Source organism: Thalia democratica, chromosome 5, assembly GCF_965202585.1.
Source record: "Thalia democratica chromosome 5, ktThaDemo2.hap1.1, whole genome shotgun sequence".
Lineage (NCBI taxonomy): Eukaryota > Metazoa > Chordata > Thaliacea > Salpida > Salpidae > Thalia > Thalia democratica.
The window spans coordinates 6,951,649-6,976,092 of NC_139169.1; the positions used below are offsets into that span (position 1 = coordinate 6,951,649).

At 24.6% G+C, this 24,444-nt stretch overlaps 1 protein-coding gene across 1 annotated transcript in view; it reads right to left on the reverse strand.

Annotated features, from left to right (window-relative positions):
* Positions 1–11,471: 11,471 nt before the first annotated feature.
* Positions 11,472–24,444, reverse strand: part of LOC145836229 (kelch-like protein 23) — a 30,296-nt gene continuing 17,323 nt past the window's right edge. Inside the window, exons 5-6 of the mRNA XM_082944049.1 lie at positions 14,523–14,772; positions 11,472–11,790 (exon numbers count right to left, since the gene is read on the reverse strand). Coding sequence (XP_082800175.1) covers positions 11,472–11,790; positions 14,523–14,772 — 569 coding nt within the window. The remainder of the gene's footprint in view (positions 11,791–14,522; positions 14,773–24,444) is intronic.

Consider the following 24,444-nt stretch of genomic DNA (forward strand, 5'->3'; position numbering starts at 1 on the left):
ACATCAAAGTTTTCTTGTTCACAGAATCTATTCTGGTACAAAATTCGTTTTATTTTAGATGAAAAACTAACAGCCATTTTAAACCTGTAACTTTGGTTTATTTAAATTTACAGTAACTCATGAGGCTTTTTATATTGGATTTAGTAGAATGATTCAATTAAAAAAATATTTATTTTAGGTAGGATAATACACTTTTATGTTACTAGTGATATTTGGCTCTTTTTTAGAATGTAATGTATTTAAGTGTAAATAGTTTTAACTTATATGAGATATGAAAAATTGAATCTTAATTTTAACATTCTTAAAAAAATTTTAAACTTGTTAATTTACTTGTTTTGCAATTGCTTGATTAATTTATAAAATTTGATAGTAGTTTAGTATACCAATATTAATTATACTTTGAAATAAACGAAATAAACTTATAATATAAGTTTTTAGTGTTGTCTAACATACGTTAATATGTATTACGACTTTGTACAGCCTTAGCGTTGCAAATTTTTAAGCAGTAAACAAAATTATTTTAAACGTTTCATAAATAATTTCACCTAGTTCTCATATATAAACAAATACAGAGTAGAATATTTCAACTAAACAAATTATTTTAACTAAGTGTATTTTTAATTACTAAAACATTAAAAAACAAACAGTTGTATAAAGTCTTTATTTTTTTAGCATAGTTATGTTTATTACTTGCAATATGAATAAACACAAAAATTCCTGTTATATAAGATTTTTTATACTGATTAAAACTAACTATAGCTATTATGAGTTGAAATAGATAATTTTATGTTTATAGTATTGTTTAGATGTCTGCAAATGTAATGAAGTTAAGTTAACTGTTTTGGCTAATATGAGTAGAAATGATAATTTTGAACCTTAAACTATAAACTTTAAAAGCATCTTGTTTCATTAATTAACTTAAAATCTGATTAATTTCTTCAAACACTTTCTTAAACTCTAAAATTGAATGTAACTTAAGAATATCAAGCAATTTTTCTTGTGCTTAAATTGTTATGGTTAAACATAATAGATTAATATGAATAAGCAAATTAAACAAAATACATATTATATAAAAAAAATCCCACAGATAGAAGTAAAAAATAGTTTCAGAAACAAAAATTATATGTTTGAATATTTAACCTGAACTTAAGTCTAATAAATAAGTTATGTTAAAAATATTAAGAATTAAAAAGAAACTGATGTGTAATTGGCCTCGTTTAGAAAATTTTAATAAAGTAAAATACACTAGTATATTACTAAATAAGCAACAATAAGGCAGTTATACAGCAGTCTACTGTGCTTTTTAAACTAATCGTTTATTTACGTAACTAGAACGGGTAGCTGTCTAAATTGCACGAGGGTTCAAAACTGCACGAGTGCACAAAATTGCATGAAGATACTTTTGCACGAGGGGATAAAATTGCACAAAGATACTTTTGCACGAGCAGACAACTTTTCACGGGTTAATTATATATATTTTTTTTATTAATTTAGTTTTTTTTTTCTATCACTGTTACCCCAAACCCTTATTCTCGGCCGGTAATTTTTTAATTTCTTTTTGTTGACTTTTTTTATTTTAAATTTTTTATTTTGTTTTTTTAATTTTTTTTTTTTTAACTTTTTTTTATTCTACCACTGTTACCCCTAATCCTTACCCTCGGTCAGTAGCTTTTATTTTTTAATATTTTTTTTTAATTAATTATACTAGTTATTATTTTTTTTTTACTATCACTGTTACCCCTAAGCCTTACCCTCGGTCAGTCTTTCTTCTTTTTTTCATTAAAATATTTTCATATTTTATTTTTCTGTTTATTTTTATTTTTAATTTTTCTGTATTTTTTATATTTATTCTATCTTTATTTTTTGACTCTCGTCAAAAAATGTAATTCGTGCAAATTTGACCCGTGGTGCAAAACCGTCATCGTGTAGTTTTGTTCCCTCGTGCAATTTTGTTCCCTGGTGCAATTTTGTTCCCTCGTGCAAATTAGTAACTTCGTGCAGTTTTGTCTTCGTGCAATTTAGACCCGCTCCGAACTAGAACTTGGGTCGGCAGGTTTTTGTAGGTCGCAGTCAAATTAAAAAAAAAAATAGTTGATATGTTATTTTTTTATATTTCTCTTTTCAAACCCCGCAACGTAATCACTGAACGACAGAAAAGGCGTTTAAAAAATTTGGTCCAAAGACCCGGTGTACGAAAAAACCTTTTGCTTATCGAGTCGTACATCTGCATGAATTTTTTATACGTCTTGTCCACTTTTTATAGTTATTTGTAATAAAGATCACTTTCATTTCTGCTTCTTTTCATCTTAATTTATGTGATTTTTAATCGCTCAAAAAATAATTAAATTTGATTTTACTAAAATGTGTAATTAGTTCAATGTTTTTTACTGAAATAGTCTAGTGTTAAAATTTGCACTTTTGCCTAAAAATTGTTTACCATTTATTTTCTTGTGCTTTCTACTTTGTAAATTTTTAAATAATAGCATAACTTTCGGCTAAATACAACTTAAACAAAACCAAAAACTGCGAAAGTTCCTGTTAAAAAGTTGAAACAAAATAAAATCGGTTTAAAAATTTTTTTTTATATCAATAAGATCTATAAACCTAGTTAAGTAATAATAATATATTATTAGCTTCTAATGTAAGCGTACAGTGTATTTATATTTCAAGTTTTGTGTAATAATTTTATATCGCCTAACATGTAATAAAAATAAAAAGTATTTTACTTTTACGATTTTATTTTTTATAAAACAAGTTGGTGTCTGAAAATTAAGTTACTTATATAAAGTACTGTATATATTTCTTTCCCATATATATTTAGATAAAAAAGTACATGTCTGAGTTGGGCTCGTAAAAATGTTGTGAAGTAATTACCAACATAAACTAAAGTACTAAGTAAGTTAATATTTGTATTACATTGTCTTTTTAATATATTCTGAGTTTGCACTTACTTAAATTGTATTAAATGAAAAAATACGATTACATGTGTTTTCAAATATTTTAACCTTACGAGAGTTACAATTTGTTAAAAATTTTTAAAGGCGCACTTCTAATAGCACCTTTAGTTTATTTTAATACCTCAAGAAACTAGCAACGATACAAACTAAAAAACTGTAACTTATTAATAATAGCCTACAACAACTTTGGTTCTACAACAACAAAAAATACTAATTTTTAATTGAATGAATTAGCATACAAATAAAAAATATATTATAATATTTACAGCTCCTATTTTTCAGTGTTGTCTTTGGCTTCCTCGCTATAATAATGAATAAATTAATAAATACATTACCGTTCAGTTCAAAAAATTTTGAACATCTCAACATTCGGACTTTCTTCGAAATTAGCATTATTTTAATAATAAATTTATTTAATGTATGTACATTCTTTGTATTCATATTTCAAACTTTTATCTAATTGTTCAACTTTGAAATTTTAAATTTATTAATTTTTTAAAAATTAGCTATAAAAGTTAATTTTAAATGATGTTTTTTGAGAAAATTAAAAAACAAAATTAAAATACAATAAAAAGTTGTATAAGTAGTTTAATACAATAAATTTTCTTACTTAAAACGTATGTTTAGATTAAAAAACCAATCTGTAATCTGTATTAAAAAAAGCTGGTGTAAACTATTTTTTAATTTATATAAAACAGCGTGAATAATTTTAATGTACAAGAACACACCTTAAGTTTAATTTTTCTATATTTTTGTAACTTCCTACCTACTGGTAAACAATTACATGGCTCTTATTATTTATATTGTTTGATAGTTCTGTTAAACAAACAAAAACAATTTACTTGTTGTTTATATTTTGGCTTGAGAGATTATAGGTATGGAAGTATCAAGGTAGAGTGAGTAACTAAGTTTTTTGTGTTTATTTCTGAAACAGTTATAATTGTCAGATACTAATCTGTTGTTAGATTTTAAATGAAATGAGTTAAAACTATAAAAATCATTTACTATTAACTCTGTTTAAATTTTTTGTTTTGTTTTTAGTTTTAGAGTTAATAGTCTTACAATAATTTAAAGTATAGAAAAATTTCACGGTAACCTAATGAACTAGTTAATACTATAAAGAGGTATTACAGAAATCAAAAATCTTTAGAAAGTTATATATTGGACATATATATATATATATTTCTAATGTTGTTATTAAAAGCAACTACAAAAAATATTCTATTTTTGAACAAAAACAATTGAGCTATTACACTAAAAAAATTATAACAAGCCCTTGGTACAAACATCTTACCTACTCTTTAGTTAATAAATAAGAATTTTCTAATTTTAACAAAAAAAATTAACTATAATTAGCTCAAAGTTTATCTATATAAAGCAGGGTTTTCCAAAGTGGGCCAAATGGCCCCCTTGGGGGCCATGACAGATACTTAGGGGGCTACGAGCAGCAAAGGGGTAAGAGTGGGGCCATGAGGTCATAACTTGAAATTTACACTAGATATTTTTGAAATGCAGATGAAGAGCAAAAAAAAAGTGTTAGGTGTTTTTTATGATAGTTTATGAGTTATCTTGTTGAAGGGGGCCATGGCTTTTTTAACTTCTTTAAAGGGGGCCATGTGAAAAAAAGTGAAACGTTCAAAACAATGAATTAAACTACTGCTTGATAATATACAATGCTAAGACTATAAAACGGCGTAATACATATTAATATATAATAGACAACACTAAAAAACTTATATTAAAGGTTTTTAAAATTTAATTAAAAATAGAATTAGTATTTTTAACAAAACTAGTATAAGATTTTAAAAATAAATTAAGCAATTGCAAAACATCAACAACATTACAAGTAAATTAGTCAGTTTAAAAATCTGATGAGTGTGTTCAAATTAAGATTTAATTTTTAAAACTCAAACTGCCAAACCTCTTTGCACCTAAGTATTTTATTTATAAAAAGTCAAATATCACTAGTAACTTAAAAGTATACAATTCTTACAAATAATTAATTAAAGTTTTTGATTGAATAGTTCTACAAAGTCAAATATTTCGTAACCACACAAGTCACTGTAAATTCAAATATACCAAAGTTGCAGGTTTAAAATGGCAGTTAGTTCTTCATCTAAAGCAACACGAATTTTGTACCAGAATAGATTTTGTGAACAAGAAAACTTTGATGTTATTATTTCTGGAAGCACTAATGTGTTAGAACGAGAAAGTTTAAGGTTAAACTCGCGTAACTTTGATAAAATTGAAACAATATATAATTCAAAGACACATTCGGAAAGTGACATAACGATTTGTGAAAGATCCAATGTTTGGACTGTTTGCTCAAGATTAGAAGCTAAAGGCGTATCTGAAACACGATCTTCATTCAGGATTTATATTGATAAAACTGACCAATGGGTTAATGTAGTTCAAGTACCTGACGGTAGAGGTAACTTTAGCGCTTGTTCATTTATGAAAAACATTTATGTCTTTGGTGGATTTACTAAAAAAGATGCTTTAATAAGTTGTTATAAATATGATACAAAAAGGAGTAGGTGGATATTTATAGCCAGTATGAATAAGTTTAGGCAAAATGCAGCTTGTACAGTATTCGAAGGTAAAATTGTCTTAACTGGAGGTTACGACGGTAAAAATAAAGTAGATTTAAACTCAGTAGAGGCATATGATTGTTACGAGAATAAATGGGACTTTCTGCCTTGTATGATTAACAAAAGATGTCTACATGGGGCTGTTTGTATGGGCAACAAGCTGTTTGTGATTGGTGGAGATTACAGTGGTACTTGCGAGGTATTTGATAGCAGCTCCATGAAGTTCACTAGTATAAAGCAGTTAGAGCGCGATTGTTATTGTTCTGTTTCCGCGGTCAGTGTTGGTGGTAAAATTTTGGTTTTTGGTTCTTTTGGTTTGTTAGGAGAAGAAAATATTTGCACTTATAATGTTGACAAAAATGAATGGTACTGTAAAAGTAATTGTTTTACTAAATTCGAAGATGGTTTAGTATGTCTTTCAAAACTTTCTGTTATTTAACAGTTTAAAATTTCCATTTTGCCTGATATTTTTGATAAATATACAATGAGTATTACGTTGTTTGAAAACTTTATTTCATTTAAACTTATTTTAGTTTTCAAAATAAAAAAAATCTGTTACTGTTTGGTACTGACTTTTTTTTTGTAGTTTGAATACTTAGTTATCAATTGAAATTGTGGATATTGTTGTTTTTTTACTTGAACAATAAACAAAAAATTCAAAGATGATAGCATATTGTAACATCTAATATTAAACAAAAAAAAAATTATAGTCAAATTAATAGCATTTTTTAACTGCGTTTTAGATTTTTTTCCGTTTTGATACATCTAAAAAGAATTTTTATCGTTAAGTTGTTTTTATAAAGTATAAAACACTATATATTAAAATATTTTTGAAACGTTTATGTATTACATTGTGATATATAACCTCATTTAGTTCGACAGACTCAAAAGAAAAAAAAATTATATATTTTTGACATGTTTTACCAGAGATTAAAAGTTATATTACTTTAATCTGATAAATTATTTAGTTCTATGTTTATTAATTAACTTTTAATCATAAAATGTAATACGCTTTAAATTAAAAGTTAATGGTTACTATTTACTAAGCGAAAATGGTATTATACTTGTTTAATGACTTTTCTGATTTTTTTTTAATATTTAAAACTGATATCTAAGTTATAGATATAAACTACATATCTTTTTAGCTAAAATGTAGAAATACTTAGTTTAGCTTGATATAAACAATTGTGTAGTAGTGAAGATTATCTTAAAAATTATTATTATGGTGTTGAAGTTTTAAGAGTAAAGCTTTATTTTGTATTTCACTAAAAACTTTACAGTGAATTAAAAACAAATTTCCAGTAAAAATGTAAAAACAAGTAATTTAAAATAGGTTTTAAAAAAAACTTATCAAAGCTTGCTAAATTTTGAAAAGCGTCTACTTAAATGATCAATTATAAAATCTTTCATTATTAAGTTATTTTTGTTTTAAGAAAGTGTAAAATCGTATTTTATCGTAATCTTTGCTGTTGAGTACATCCAATGTCTGTTTATTAAAAGTAGCTATACCTCAGCGCTACAAAATGGAGGCAAACAATAAAAATATAAATTATTTTTGATTAGTTTACAACTATAGTGCTTAAAATATTGTGTAAGTTTAATCAATTATAAGAAGACTTTTATTTAATCGGCTCATTAAAAAGAAGCATTGTGTAAAAGCTAGTTCGTCAAAAACACTATAAAACTTTAACACTACAACATAACTGAAGTTTTATGTGAAATTGTTTTAAATAATATTTCTTAAAAATATATTTATAGAACTAATTCTAAAAACAAGACTTTTTCTTTAAGTGTATTTAAATGTTATCACAATTTCATTCTTTATAGTCATACCAACAAAATATTTTTATTTTAGCCAATAAAAAAGAATAAGATTGAACGAAGACATTATTTAAACATATTTTATAAAATGTACTCTTAAAAATCTAAATAAAATGTAATCTTACACCATGTCAAGGTGTTTTTAAGAATGAGTTTTTAAAAAAAATCTATAATATTTATCACAAAAATTAAACCTACGACTACTTTATACTTAATCAACTAACATTTTGTTTTTAAATAAATAATTCTGGTTAATGACGTAAACGTTTTCAACATATATGTCAACTTCAAAATCTAATTTATGAACAAAATCATTTACAGAAATATACTCAAAGACAGGTTAAGCCATTTTAAAAGATTTCAAAACATTCCACAAGAAGTACTTCAGATGATCTATTTCAATCATCTATAAATACAAACAATTTTGTTTATCATTTTTAATTGTTTATCATTTGTATATCATAGAAAAATTATTTTTTCTAAACTCGATGACTTAGAGTTTCCTTTGTAGACATAAGATCAAACTTTTTGAGCATTTTGTTATCGTTAGATAAACAATACTTCAGAATAAGGTTTTTATTTTTTTAAACTTTTATTCGTAAGGCCCCTAAAAAGAAATAAAAAAATCTATGGCCCTCTCCGAAAATATTTCTTAAAAAGAATACCATTAAATACGCCTAAGACTTTTTTTTTTTTGCATTTTATCATCAACTCCAGGATATCTAGTGCAAGTTTCAAATAATGTCCTAGTGGCTTCTTCCTTTGCAGCTTATTATAAACTAATTAACATATATAAACTTATTACTAACTAAGAGTATCGAACACCCCGCGCAAAGCGCGCTTTTAAGCTAGCAAATAAAAGAAAATAAATAATATTATAATTAAAAATATTAGAATAAAAGTAGAAGTTTTTAAATTTTTTACTAATTGTCAAACATTACTAAAAAATTCTTAAAATTTAAGAAAACAGTTATTTAAACTAAGCATAAGAACATAATAAGTTTCAAACAGAGACTAAAAAAAGAAGGAAAATAACTTAATATATCTATTTATTTTATAATAAAACGAGTTGAAATACTAATAGTTTATAATAAATTTCTTTGAGTATCGCACACCGCAAGCTAAACGTGCTTTTGTGCTAGCCGATGAAGGAAAAAAATAATATTGCAAAAGTTAGTAATTTTTTAATTATCGAATACTCTCGAAAAATCTTAAAGTTTTAGGAAACTGCTGTTTAAACTAAGCATTAAAACAGGATGATGAAAATGGTGTTTCAACTTTAAACAGATCTATATTCGTTAAGATAAATTCCTACCTTAAAAAGCTCCGCTTTCATTCGATTTTACTTCGCAAGGGGAGGCACGCTTCGCGCGCTATCGGTTTGGGCTTCCATGCCTCGAAAGCTGGGCTTTCTTCGTACTGTTAAGCCTCAGAAAGCTCCGCTTTCTTTGTACTGCTGTATTTGTTTTTACTTAACCATCCCGCCCACCTCAAAAATTATATCAAATACATATTTCAAACTATTTTATAAATTCTTTGAAATTCATGTTACGTCACTAACTCTTCCAGATGTCTGTTTTAGTCGGCACAAAATCGTTCAAAAAAGTTTATAAAATATTTGTATAAAATTATGATAAATTTATTTTCGACTTAACTATTAAATTAAATATCTTTGGAACTTTACTTGAAAATTACTGTTATAATTGAATAGCGTTAATTGTTAAAAAATAAAAGTATTTTACGTTTAAGAATTAAATAAAAAGTAACACAACTGTAATAACTAATAGATAAAGCAGAGAAAATATATGTGCTACAAAAAGAAATCACTTGAAAAACAAGCCTGTGTCCATACCAATAAGTAATAAATACTTTTTCGGTTCAGATTTAATAATTTACTTTTGTATTATGTTTTTGTTTACAAACAGGACTGGCTTAAAACTTTAAAAGAGCTTTTTGTAATTAAATAAAGTTTTTGATAAAACTTTAATCCGTTTGCAAAGTTTGGCTGTTAAGAAAAATTATGTCTGAAACATTTTGAACACATAAAGCTGTATTGTGTTCAAAATTACAATAAATTTTTAAACTAGTTCAAGCATTGCAAAAGACTAAAACCATTCAACTATGCATTCAACGATCGGCTTTGCCGAGGGATAAGTCCTACTTACCAATTGACTAATATTTCTCTCTACAATTCTTAAGTTCTTATTGGTATATGGTGAATCAATTATCGGTAAATCCAACATAGAGGACACCTACCCTATGATGGCTCTGCTTGTTTCTTTTTTACAGCCCATTTCGTTTATATTGATTGTAAAATTTATTAAAAAAAATGTTTATTTTCTACTGTTTATTATGACGTAAGAGAACGAACGATTCTAGTTTAGTAGAAATGTTATTTTTAAATTTAGTGCAGCATAATAAAGCTATAAATTCCAGAATGAGTTTTAGAAACTGCACTTATCCAATTCCTTTAAAAATCAACACAAAAAGTGTTGTATATTTTTTATTTTCAACGCAGTATAAACAACTAATCTGAGTAAAAAGTAAAATGCTGCAGTAAAATTTGTTTGCTCTAAACTTTTACACTAAAACATTTGTAGGTGTATGTAAGTAATTTTGTTATATTTTTTTAGATTTTGTCTCCTATGTAAAACTAATGCGATCTTTTTAGGCAAAAGTGCAAAGTTTAACAATAGACTATTCTAGTAAAATTAGTAACAATTTTAAAACAAATTGAATTATAACAAATTGAATTAGATTAATGTCATTTGTCAAATACAAACATAATTTAAATCTAGAACCTTCTAAAAATATATAAATTATATCTATACCTAGAAATGTATCGAAATGGAATTGATATTTGAATTTAGACCAAGAATCAACGAAACTCAAAGTCACTGTAAATTTGATAATTTATTTTGTATTAAACTAATGTAACAGCCAAAAATTAAATGGATTTAAGAACTATGAGAAAAAAGCTCTAAAGCCACGTCTTGATTGAATTTAAAAAATCTAAAAGTATATAAAATATTTTTTTTTTCTTTCATTTGTCGAAATTACGATAGCTAACAAAAAAATTAAGCAAGCAAATCAAAATCAACAATTTTATCTAAAAAACTTTAGCAATAATTTCAACACTTTTGTCGTGAATAGACTATACTGGTTTTCATTGAAATCTAGTCTTATTAGAATCCAACAAGCTAAATTTCAAGTATTTAGCTTATATTTCAGTAAGAAAAAAATGTAGATTTAATAATATGCGTAATCTACATGTAATAACAAAGTAAAATTAAAACAGCAATTAAATTAAAAGACTATAAAAAAAGCTTTATTAAAGTTTTATAATGGTTCAAAATAAGGTACGTAGAGTCTTTCAAAAAACTGTTATAAGTTTTCAAAAAATTACCCTAAAATTTCAAGTAAGTAGTTTAGATAAGATATTGTAATGATTAAATTAGCTTTTTTAACTATTTTTTCACACCTGACTTTCAATACGCAAAAATATTTTACCTTTAACTAATAAAACACATTTTAATTTTGTTAATTCTTTAAAATCCATATTAGATGAAGAAGTGTTTTTATAACTACAACAAGCTTGAAAATGTTCTACATTTTATCTTTGAATTTATACATTGAATATTAATGATTAAAAGTTCAAAGAACAACTACCTAATTATAACTAGTTATATACAACAATATATGAACATTTAGCTATAAGATAAACACTTAAACGCTAATGATGTTTTAATAACAAGAGTAATAACTAAACTATTAACAAATCATAAATATGCACTTATATTTTTATTTTCTATTACAAAATAAAGAGAAAAAAAAACGAACACAACAACAGTATGCATTTAAAACTAAGTTTGTAAATTACAAAATGTTTAAACATAAATCAGTACCTAACAACATAATTATGTACATTTCATATTATTATTAGACAACAAAAGTAATTTTTATTGTTAAATAACAGATAGTTTTGAAAGACACTCATTATATCCAAAATTAAAATAACCACTTCTTTTAGATTTCCATTCATTTTTGTCAACATTATAAGTGAAAATTCTTTCTACTCCTACATTTTCACTTGAACAAAATACTAAAATCTTTGCTCCAATACAGACTGCCATACGTATGTATAATAACTTTGATCCAACTGCTTGATACTAGTGAACTTCATGGAGCTACTATCAAATACTTCGCAAGTAGCAATCTTCTCTCCACCAATGACAAACAGCTTGTTGCCCATACAAACAGCCCCATGTAGACATCTTTTGTTGATCATGCGAGGCAGAAAGTCCCATTTATTCTCGTAACAATCATATGCCTCTACTGATCTTAAATCTACTTTATTTTTACCGTCGTAACCTCCAGTTAAGACAATTTTACCTTCGAATACTGTACAAGCTGCATTTTGCCTACATTCATTTATACTTGCTATAAATATCCAATTTTTCCTTTTTGTATCATATTTATAACAACATTTGAGGGATGAGTCAGTATATCCACCAAATACATAAATGTTTTTCATAAACGAACAAGCGCTAAAGTTTTCTCTACCATCAGGTATTTGAACTACGTTAACCCATTGGTCAGTTTTATCACTATAAATCCTGAATGAAGATCGTGTTTTAGATTCGCCTTTAACTACTAATCTTGAGCAAACAGTCCAAACATTGGATCTTTCACAAATTGTTAAGTCGTTGTATGAATGTTCCTTTGAATGATATATAGTTTTAATTATTTCTAAGTTACGTGAACTTAATCTTAATATTTTTCCTTCCACAGAGTGTTTTAACACAGCAGTGCTTTCAGAAAAAATAACATCAAAGTTTTCTTGTTCACAAAATCTATTTTGGTACAATACTCGTGTTGTTTCATATGAAAATTTAACTACCATTTTAAGCCTGTAACTTTGGTATATTTAAATTTATAGTAGATTGTCTGGTTTAGTATTGGATTTTGTAGATTGATTCAATTTAAAACTTTGTTAATTTATTTTACGAAGAATTGTATACTTTTATGCTACTAGTGATATTTGACTCTTTATGAATGTAATATAGTTAAGTGTAAATAGTTTTGGCTTATATTAATTTATACACTCTCAACAAATTTTCAACTGAATAATTTGTTTTGCAATTGCTTAATTGATTTGTTAAATTTAATATTAGTTTAGTATAACAATAAGAATTCATCTTTAAACTTTATAATTGTTGTCTATTATATGTTAATATGTATTACGATGTTGTACAGCCTTAGCAATGTATATTATTAAGCAGTAAACGAAATTGTTTTGAAAGTTTAACTCTATCTTAACTTTAAATTTGATGTAAATAAGTTCACCTAGTTTTCATATATAAATGAATACAGATTATAATATTTTAAATAAACAATTTATTTTAACCAAAACACTTATTTACTTACTAAAACATTGGAAATCAAACAGCTGTATATCTGTTTAGCATAGTTATGTTTATTAAATGTAATATGAATAAGCAGAACAATTGATTTTTGTTATATTAGATTATTTAACTGATTAGAATCAATTACAGCTGTTATTAGTAGATTTAAATACTTTTATTTTAATAGTAAAATATTAGTGTCTATAAATGTAATGAATATCAGATTTCCTACTAACAATATAATCAAGATCAAATATAATAAACACCTCAAACCTTGAACAATAATTCTTAGTCACTTTGTTTTAAGTGAAACTAGAAGTGTTGAAACCTTTAAATCAGTGATATTTTTACAATGGATAAATAAAAATCATACTATTTTTTTTTAAATCTATTAGAAACATTAAAAAAAATTAAACGTTTTATCTACTTTGAAGATTGAAGTAAAACCAAAGTAGAAAACAGTTTATAAGTCTTTGAAAAACCGATCGTATCAAAATGTTTGTATTCTTGGTTAATTCAATTTATTTAATCTCAAAAAATAATTCATAAAAATATATTAAAGTTACTGATGTGTTTTTTTTTCTGTTTATAATGAAGGCAATAAATACTATCCATGCACTTTGATAATAAATAAAAGAAAATGAAGCTCAATAAAACTATTACATTGTAGACTTTATTTTAAATCCAATTGCTGAACCATGAACAAGATTATTAAGTAGTAAAAGTAAGTAAAAGTAAAAGTAGTAAAACTAAATTGCAAATAAAATTGAGACTTACATAATTAAACACTTATTTTTTTAAGAGTAATTTTTGCAATTTATTTATTTATTTATTTTGTATTTAGCCTAAAGTTATGCTAGTTTTTAAAGATTTTAAGAAAAACATTAGCAATAGTTATTAACACTTTTGTCTTGCTTAATGGTTCAAAATAAAGCACCTAGAGCGTTGCAAAAGTTATATTTATTTAGTTAATTTTTAGTGTTGTAAAAGTTACCCTTAACTTTTAAAATAAGTACTTCAGATACTTTTATGATTAAATTAGTTATTTATTTATTCAATTATTTTTTCAAACTTGGTTTCAAATACGCAAAGATATTTTAACTTAAATTAATGAAACACATTTTAATTTTTCAAGTATTTTTAATCAATTTGAGATTAAAAAATTTATATATATCTATAACTAATTTAAAAATAATCTAAATTTGATCTTTGAAATCATACATTGAATATTAATGGTTAAAATGTAAAGAAATTAATTATTTATAAATACTTATATTCAACAATATATGAACGTAAGCTATAACATAAACATACTAACTTAAATAACATTTTAATAACAACTGTCAGAGTAAATTATTAACAAAGTATAAATATGTATTTGTCCTAATTTGATTTTTCTATTAAAAACTAAAAAGAAAAAAAAAACACAATAACAATAAGCATTTAAAACTAAGTTTGTAAATTATAATAAGATTAAACGAAAATCAGTACCTAAAAACATTTTTTCAACATTTCATATAAGTTATTAAACAACAAAAGAGCTTTTTATTGTTAAATAACAGAAAGTTTTGAAAGACAATCAAAATCTCTAAAATCAAAAAAAATTATTACCTTCAGACTTCCATTCATTTTTGTTAACATTATAAGTAAAAATTCTTTTTACTCCTACTTTTTCACTTGAACAAAATACTAATATTTTGTCACCAACGCAGATTGCAGAAACGTATGTGAAACAACTGAGTTCTAACTGCTTGATACTAGTGAACTTCATGGAACTGCTATCAAATACCTCGCAAGTAGCAATCTTCTCTCCACCAATGACAAATAGCTTGTTGCCCATACAAACTGTTCCGTGTAGAAATCTTTTGTTAATCATGCAAGGCAGAAAGTCCCATTTGTTCTCGTAACAATCATATGCCTCTACTGAGCTCAAACTTAATTCATTTTGACCATCGTAACCACCAGTTAAGACAATTTTACATTTGAATACTGTACAACCTGCAAATTGCCTATATTCATTCATTTTGGCTATAAATATCCACTTACTTCTTTTTGTATCATATTTATAACAACTTATCATAGCTTCTTGTTCAGTAAATCCACCAAAGACATAAATGTTTTTCATAAATGAACAAGCGCTAAAGTTTCTTCTATCATCAGGTGTTTGAATTACGTTAACCCATTGGTCAGTTTTATCAAGATAAATCCTGAACGAATCAACAAGCTTGTATTTATCTTTTAAATTAGTTTTGCCGTTAACGGTTAATCTGGAGCATACAACCCAAACATTGGATCTTTCACAAATTGTTAAGTCATTGTATGAACGTCTCTTTGAATGGTATATAGTTTCAATTATTTCTAAGTTACGCGAGTTTAGTCTTAATATTTTTCGTTCCTCAGAGTGTTTTAACACAGCAGTGCTTCCAGAAAAAATAATATCAAAGTTTTCTTGTTCACAAAATCTATTCTGGTACAAAATTCGTGTTGTTTTAGATGAAAAACTAACTGCCATTTTAAACCTGTAACTTTGGTATATTTGAATTTGCAGTAACTTTTGTAATTTTTTGTATTGGACTTTGTAAAATGATTTAACCAAAAACTTTATTTATCTATTTTAGCTAGAATTATTAAATTTTATGTTATTAGTGTCTTTTTTTTTTCTTTATAAATTTAATTTAGTCAAGTCTAAACAGTTTTGGCTCTTATGAATTTAAACACTCTCAACATTTTATTAACTGACTAAATTACTTGTTTTGGAATTGCTTAATTGATTTATAAAATTTTATATTAGTTTTGTATACCAATATTAATTCTACTTTGAAACAAATTTAGAAAACTTTTAATATAATTTTTAAGTGATGTACATTATATGTTAATATGTATTACGATGTTGTACAGCCAAAGCATTATATATCATTAAACTTTAAACGAAATTATTAAGCTAATACATTGTTTTGAACGTTTAACTCTATCATATCTTTGACTTTGATGTAAATATGTACACCTATTTGTTATGTATAAATGAATATGTAGTAGAACTTCTTAGTTAAACAAATTATTATGACTAAGTGTATTTTTATAATATTTAACAACATACAGCTGTATACCTTTTTTAGCAAAATTATTATTATTAATTGTAATATGAATAAGCAGAACAGATGATTTCAGTTCTTATTGTATTAGTATTTTTTACTGTTTACAACTAATAACAGCTGTTGTAAGTAGAATTAAATACTTTTATATTAATAATAAAATATGACTGTCTATAAATTTAATGAACACCTGATTTACTTTCTTATAATATAATCAAATATCAGATGTAATAAAGACCTCAAACGTTGAACAATAATTCTTAGTCAGTTTGTTTTAAGTGTAACAATAAGTGTTGAAACTTTTAAATCAGTGATATTTTTTAAATGGATAAATAAAAATCACACTAAAACTTTTTAATCTAATAGAAACATTAAAAACATATTAAACGTTTTATTAACTTTGAAGATTGAAATAAAACAAAAGTAGAAAACAGTTTATAAGTCTTTGAAAAACCGATCGTATTTAAATGTTTGTATTCTTGGTAAATTCAATTTAATTAACCTCAACAACTAATTTATAAAAATATATTTAAACTACTGATTTTTTATTTATTTATAATAAAATTAATAAATAATATACATGTATTTTATTAATAAATAAGAGAAATTTAAGGTTAATAAAACTACTACATTATAAACTAAATAATAAATCTAACTGCTAAACCGTGAATAAGATTTAAAGATTAACTTTTATCTTAAGTTTTAAAACTGCAAATATCAATACTTTATTTACATGGTAAAATCAATTACAATTATATGTAGATCAGATATCCTTTCTAAGCTGTTACACTTAACCAACCTTAAGCATAAACTAAATATTGTAATAAACTAAAAGTTTGTTACTTTTGAGAAAAAAAAACAATTACTAAGTTTCACCGCAAAGTGGATTTTTAAATTTAAATCTGTAGTTAAATAATATTAGTAAAAATGAAAAATAATTAAAAATTGGTGTGAATTATTTATTTTTACAAATAAAAATCCAAGTAAATAAATTAAGAATTATATTGATGCTAAACAACCTTTTAATTTTTAATATTTAAAAACTCTTAAATTATAGTTCAGAAACAAATACAATTAAACCATTATATACAGTGGGGTATTGATATCTAATAGATTTAAAAAGACAAACCTTCACAGAGTTAAAAATTATGGAGTAGTGAATTAATATTATTAAGTACGAAGTTCCTATAATTGATTAATAATGTAATAATGTTTGAAATAAATCAACTTGCAAAACACCTATGGGATTTAAACAGTAACTAAATAAAACACTCAGTAGAATCAGTAAAATCTAACACAAACCATACTAACATGTGCACTTATGTAACCTAGAAAGATTCTTATAGCCTATAACAGAATAACTATCCAGTTTTTATCAAATAATATCAGCACAAGAAAACAACAAACATTATCTAAATATTTTATCGAATAAACCGTGGCAGTTTTTCTTTTTGTTTTTTAAATTAACACATGTTGAAAAACATTTTTTTAACATTTTTTTTTGCGTCATGTAAGTAAAAGTAATGCGTAAAAAAAAAGCAAGTTGTTTTTTATTTTATTGTTTGTAAATTTTAAAATATAAAAACTATACATAGTATTTGTATAAGGCCTAGATAGTATCTTATTTTTCATTTAATTGCAGCAATTTAATTTCAGCAACATCTAAATACTACCCATAGTTTAAATTAAATTGCATCAAATAATGGGCATAATTGATTGAAGCAATTCTACACATAAAATAGTGCCCATAAAATAGTACACATAAGTCCAAACAACTACTTCTATAAGTTTATTAAATATAAATTACTTATATACAATTATAAATCAAACAATTGGTTTATGTGTGTTCAATTTTAATTATCTTATTTTGTATATAAAATCTTAAACAAAAAAAAATATCCAAAATATTTCTAATATGGTAAGCCATTACTTCTGTTAGTATAAAAAATATAAATTACATAAATATTAAATCAAACAATTGGTTTAAGTGTATTCGAGTTTTTTTTTTCTTTATTAAATGTTACATAAAACAAATATACATTATCTTTCAATAAGTCTAGCCACTACTATTGGTTTCAGTGTAGTCAAGTTATTTTTTATTTGTTTGTTTGAAAATTTTAGAATAAAAAGACTAATCAGGTTTGCAAATCTTTTAGATATAAAAGAATTGATAAAAGCTCTTTTTTTTAAACAGGAATTTTTGAATTTTTTGTTTTTTTTTAACTTTTATTTAGCCGAAAGTCATGCTAGTTTTTAAAGATTAACAAAGTAGGATGCACAATACAATAAATAATAAACAATTTTTAGGCAAAAGTGCAAAGTTTAAGAACAAAATATTTTACTTAAAACAAATTAATTAATTTTTAAGTTGAAAATAAGACAAATCAAGCTGTTAAGCAGAAATAAAAACGACCTTTGTTACAAAACAAAAACTGGACAAGACGTTAAAAGGTGTACGACTCGATAAGCGAAAGGTTTAGCTACAGTAAATATTTTGGGGTCTGTAAAGAGGAATATAAAAAGACCATAGTACAACTGATTTTTTTTTGATATTTGCCTGGGACTAACAAACACCTGCCGACCCCTGTTCTAGTTGTGTAAATAAAAAATTAGTTTAATAATTTAATAGTACTGTGTTAGAATGCTGTTTAATTGCCTAAAAGTGAATTATTTAGTAACAAACTAGTAACAAACCTATATTAAATTATATTAAACAAGGCAAACTACTAGTCAGTGTCTTTTTATTTTTTCTTAAACTTAAGTTAAGGTTAAATTTGTTTCAAACTGTCTGTTTAAAACAAATAGTTTTAGGTAAGTAGCTCCAACTAAAGCCTTCATTTGGACGATAAACTGTAATGTGTAGAAAGTTATTATAGAAAAATTCAAAATTATAAAATTTCAAAATGTTTATAAGTATTTACATTTATAGAAAACAAATTCAATTTGTGAACATTTTTATTATTTTTAAAATATCGAAGACAAAATTCCGTAAAATTATTTAAAGAAAAAAAGCGCTGGACAGGATTAGTTTCGGCTGCCAGTACCAAACTAAAGGACTTCGTACATTTAATCTAGTCAAATATTCTGTGAAACGTCAAAAATATTTTCTTTGAAAAATAAAAATCAAAAAAAATACAGAAAAAACTTTCCACTCAATTTATTTTATTCTATAATCAAACAAACAAAAACAATTAAAAACTAATTTTTATTTTTATCAAATAAGGAGTGCTGTTTAATTCTAAAATGAAATATAGTTTTTATGACACTTCAAAAACTTCTATCTTGGCTTATTGTTTATTCTAATCGTCGGTTCTAAACTAACACGTGCAAACGTTTTAAAGATAGCATTTACAAAACATAATTAAATTAATTTTAATACAAAATATAATATAAAATACTATAACTTAGACTCAAATAATCAAAACTATGAAATATAAAAAATGTGCTGTCATTAAAAAATTATTGTCTTGACAGCATAATAATATTGGAACGCTTTAAAATGCTCTCAAAACTAATTTATAACCGTGTTAGACATCTTTTAAACTAAATGGAACTCCTATTTACTCTAAAACACTTCAAAATTTTCTCTTATATAGGAAAAACTTATATAAAGTTTGATCTTTAAAATTTTTCATAAAATTCAAATTTTTTTTAATATCTAGTCAAAACTTGAAAGCTAGATGACTGGCAATTTTGATTGATTCATAATTTAATCTTCTATTTTAAAATTGTTACTTAATACTTACTTATTTAAAAATTAGTTTTTATTATAATATTTTTTGTTTGTAAGTACTTTTCTCTCATCCTAAGAAAAACATATTTGGAAAGAACACACAGTTCTAGACTCTGGATATTTACACTAAATGTCGTAATTATTAAATTGATTTATAGCAAGTTTAATTTTCATTTGTACACTAACAATTTCACTATAAAATGTAACTTTTTTTTCAAAAAAAAAACTACTGTTTGCAGATAAAACCCGTTAAAAAAACATTTTCTTCTTCAAAAAGCAGTAGAAAGTTTTTTTTTCATATGAATAAACTTTATTAACAATAAAAAAGTTGAAACAACAACAAGTATAAATATAAACACATATTTAATATTAACACTGACATGCACTACACAGAAAACCAAGCTTGTAAGCTATATGAGTATAAGTAAAACTAAATTACTTTCTGTTTTTGAAAAATTTGCACTTTAAATTGTAATAAAACTGCTTAGCAATTGATAACTTATATTAAAACAAAAATAGTGCTGTAAAAATATTACTTTTGCAGAACTGTAAACCTTTTTGTGATTTTTATGTTACAAGAAATGTTTATATGTAGCATACTAAATTTTAAAACCGTTTTACTAGTAATATTTACTAGTAATTTTCTTTAAATACTGCCCTTAGAACTAGAAATTTAAGGACAGTATGTAAAAAAAGTTTTAAAACCAGAGTATACTTTTTTATTTACGGATTATTTATCTATTTTATACTTTAATATTGCATTATGTAATTATTTTTTACTTATTGTTTTGGTGCTAGCAAAAAAATATTTTAAAAGAATTGTCACAAATCGGCATAAGTAATCATCAGAAAATACAAGCTTAGTTTTTTTTATAAAATAACTTGGAATATCAATAATCGAATATTTGAAATAATGAAAAAGTTCTTTTAAAGTACAATTGAAATACTAATAAGGCGAAACTTTAATTTACAAACTACACAGTATTTTATAATCGTAATGTATTTTGAACTTTTAAAGTTAATTGAAAGGTTTTTTTTAAAGGTTAGATACAGCCAATGGCAAAAGCTTTTTTGGTACCTAAAGTTTCAAATGTAACAAAGCTCTTATTAAGTGTTAGAAAACTTTACAAAAAGCTTATAACTTTTATTTATATCAACCATTTATTTCCAACAACAGTGATATCGTTGTAGCACGTCAAAAAGTTGAAATATATATCAGAAAACAAAACAAAAAAGTTATAGCGATAGATATTTTAAAGTTCCTAAACAATTTTATTCTATTAAGTCCACTGCATACAAGTAAAATTAAACTTTAAACGAAACTTTTTATACTATAAATAAATCTATATCAACTCTTCAGAAAATGTACTCGTGCAAAATTGACCATTGGTGCAAAACCGTCATCGTGCAATTTTGTTCACTCGTGCTATTTGGTAACTTCGTGCAATTTTGTCTTCGTGCAATTTAGACCCGCTCCGAACTAGAACTTGGGTCGGCAGGTTTTTGTTAGTCGCTGGCTAATTTCAAAAAAAAACATTCCTCTTTTTTATATTCCTCTTTTTAAACCCCAACGTATCTACTGAACGACAGAAAAAGCGCTTAAAATAATTGGTCCAAAGACCCGGTGTACGAAAAAACCTTTCGCTTATCGAGTCGTTAACCTGTATGAATTTTTTAAACGTCTTGTCCACGTTGTTTGTAATAAGGATCACTTTCATTTCTGCTTCTTTTCATCTTAACTTATGTTATTTTCAATCGCTCAAAAATTAGTTAAATTTGATTTTACTAAAATAGTCTGTTGTTAAACTTTGTACTTTTGCCTAAAAATTGTTTACCATTTATTTTCCTGTGCTTTCTACTTAGTAAATTTTTAAATACTAGCACAACTTTCGGCTAAATACAACTTAAACAAAATCAAAAACTGCGAAAGTTCCTGTTAAAGATTGAAACAAAATAAAATTGGTTTTAAAAAATTTTTTAATATCTATTAGTTTCATAAACCTTGTTAAGTAGTAATAATACATAGTTAGCTTTTAATGTAAGCGTACACTGTTTTTATATTTCAAGTTTTTTGAAGTAATAAAATATCGACTAACATATAATAAAAACAAAAAGAATTTTACATTAACGATTAAGATTTTTAACAAATTAAAGTCTTAAAATTAAGTTACTTATATAAAGTACTGTATAGATTTCATTCCCATATATATTTAGATAAAAAAGTACATGTCTGAGTAGTGCTCATAAAAAAGGTATAAAGTAATTACCAATATACATTAAAGTACCGGGTAAGTTTATATTTATTACGTTTTCTTTTAAATCTCTTCTGAGTTTGCACTCACTCAATATCTATTAAATGAAAAATGTAAGAATGCACGTGTTTTTAAATATTTAATCTCACTAGAATTACGATTTGTCTCCTAAACTTAAATAAACAAATAGTATAATGCAATGTTTAATTCAACAAATATTATTTAAACTATGGTAGTACGTAATCAGTATTTATTTTATGATTAATATAATATAATAAAAAATCCAGTATTTTCAAGTTGCTTAAATTATTTGTTAGATTTAATTTGTAGAAACCAACGCATACAACTTTAAATTTGTTGTTGCGTATCTAAATGATGGAAAAAAATCCTGTGACCGAAATATTTATGCTTACTAATTTTTATTTGAAGTTTTTATAACTCCTACTAAAGGATTATTATTTATCAATTTAGGATTAGACTGAAAAAATTAAAGAATGGTTGATTAAAAACTATAGATGAAAGTATATTTTTACTGAAATAGCATTTTTTAAATTTTGAATTCATTCTTTACACAAGGAACCAATTAAGCTATCTAACTTCGTAGCTTTAGATCTCAAAAACTATGTTAGATTTTTGTAACGGTAAAAGAAACTGTTAAAGGTTTAAAATCTTTAAAAAAAGGACGGCATGTAAAAAAGTTTAACAAATAAGCATAAAACAGGCAGCAAAGTTTCCTAACAAACAAAAATTGAAGTTTTTGTAAATATTCTTTTTCTGCGTTAGCTGTTTTTCAGCCAAAATCAACGTCGCGAATTTTTTTTAGTTTATCAATTGGTTGGCTGCATTTGTTGATGGTATAACCAGCAGTAATGCTTATTTTCTTCAGCAATTCTTAGAAGTTCTAAATCTGAGATAGTATTAATTCTATCCAAAATTATAAAAAATTTTATTTTTACACATAAAAAACAACTAATTCGTAAATTTTACATTTTTTCTTGTTTTTTTTAATGTTTCAATAGAAACTAATCAATTTTTACTCAATATTTACAAATCTTTATGTTACAGTTAAAGTTAAAAACTCTACTGTATAAACAAAATTGTTTTTTTTATTAACCAGATTAGTAATAATGACATAAAGTATGTACTAGTAGATTATTTGGTTTTTTTCTAGAACTAATTTTATTTTTTGAGGTTTATAAAGTTTTTTTTTTTAAACTGAAAATAACTATGCAGGGTTGCAAAAATGTCAAATTTAACAGTTCTGAGAAGTAAATTTTTATTGACTTTTGACTTAAAATTTCACGATTGAGTAATTGTATGGCGACGTTTTTATACAAATCTAGCAGTAATGAAGCTGAAAGATAAAGTAAAATGTAAATTTATAAGTACAACATTAACGACAAACCACATTTAATGTAAAATCGATAAGTATTATTAAAACAAGTAACCGGGCATTACCGGCCGGTTAAACACTCTTACATATTGTATGTAGTTCGCATTGCATCATGATAACTTTTCTAAATTACGCCTGAAAAACAGCTATGATATTTAATTTACAAAAACCAGTTTATTCTAGGTCAATTAATAATCTTATTAATGGTTTAGCAATTAGATTTAATATTTAGTTTATAAGGTAAAAGTTTTATTAACTTTATTTTTTTCTTATTTATTATTAAAGTGCATGGATAGTATTAATTGCCTTCATTATAAACAGAAAAAAAACACATCAGTAACTTTAATATATTTCTATGAATTATTTTTTGAGATTAAATAAATTTAATTTACCAAGAATACAAACATTTTGATACGATCGGTTTTTCAAAGACTTATAAACTGTTTTCTACTTTGGTTTTACTTCAATCTTCAAAGTAGATAAAACGTTAGATGTTTTTTAGTGTTTCTAATAGGTTTAAAAAAATTAGTATGATTTTTATTTATCCATTGTAAAAATATCACTGATTTAAAGGTTTCAACACTTCTAGTTTCCCTTAAAACAAAGAGACTAAGAATTATTGTTTAAGGTTTGAGGCGTTTATTATATATGATCTTGATTATATTGTAAGTAGGAAATCTGATATTCATTACATTTATAGACACTAATATTTTACTATTAAAATAAAAGTATTTAATTCTACTAACAACAGCTGTAATTGATTCTAATCAGTTAGATAATCTAATATAACAAGAATCAATTTTTCTGTTTATTCATATTACATTCAATAAACATAACTATGCTAAAAAAATATATACAGCTGTTTGATTTCCAATGTTTTAGTAAGTAAATAAGTGTTTTAGTTAAAATTAATTGTTTACTTAAAATATTCTATTTTGTATTCATTTATATATGAAAACTAGGTGAACTTATTTACATCAAATTTAAAGTTTAAATAGAGTTAAACTTTCAAAACAATTTCGTTTACTTCTTAGTAATACATTATGCTAAGGCTGTACAACATCGTAATATATATTAACATAAAATAAACAACACTTATAAAGTTTAAAGAAGAATTAATATTGTTGTACTAAACTAATATTAAATTTAACAAAACAATTAAGCAATTGCAAAACAAGTTAATTATTCAGTTGAAAATTT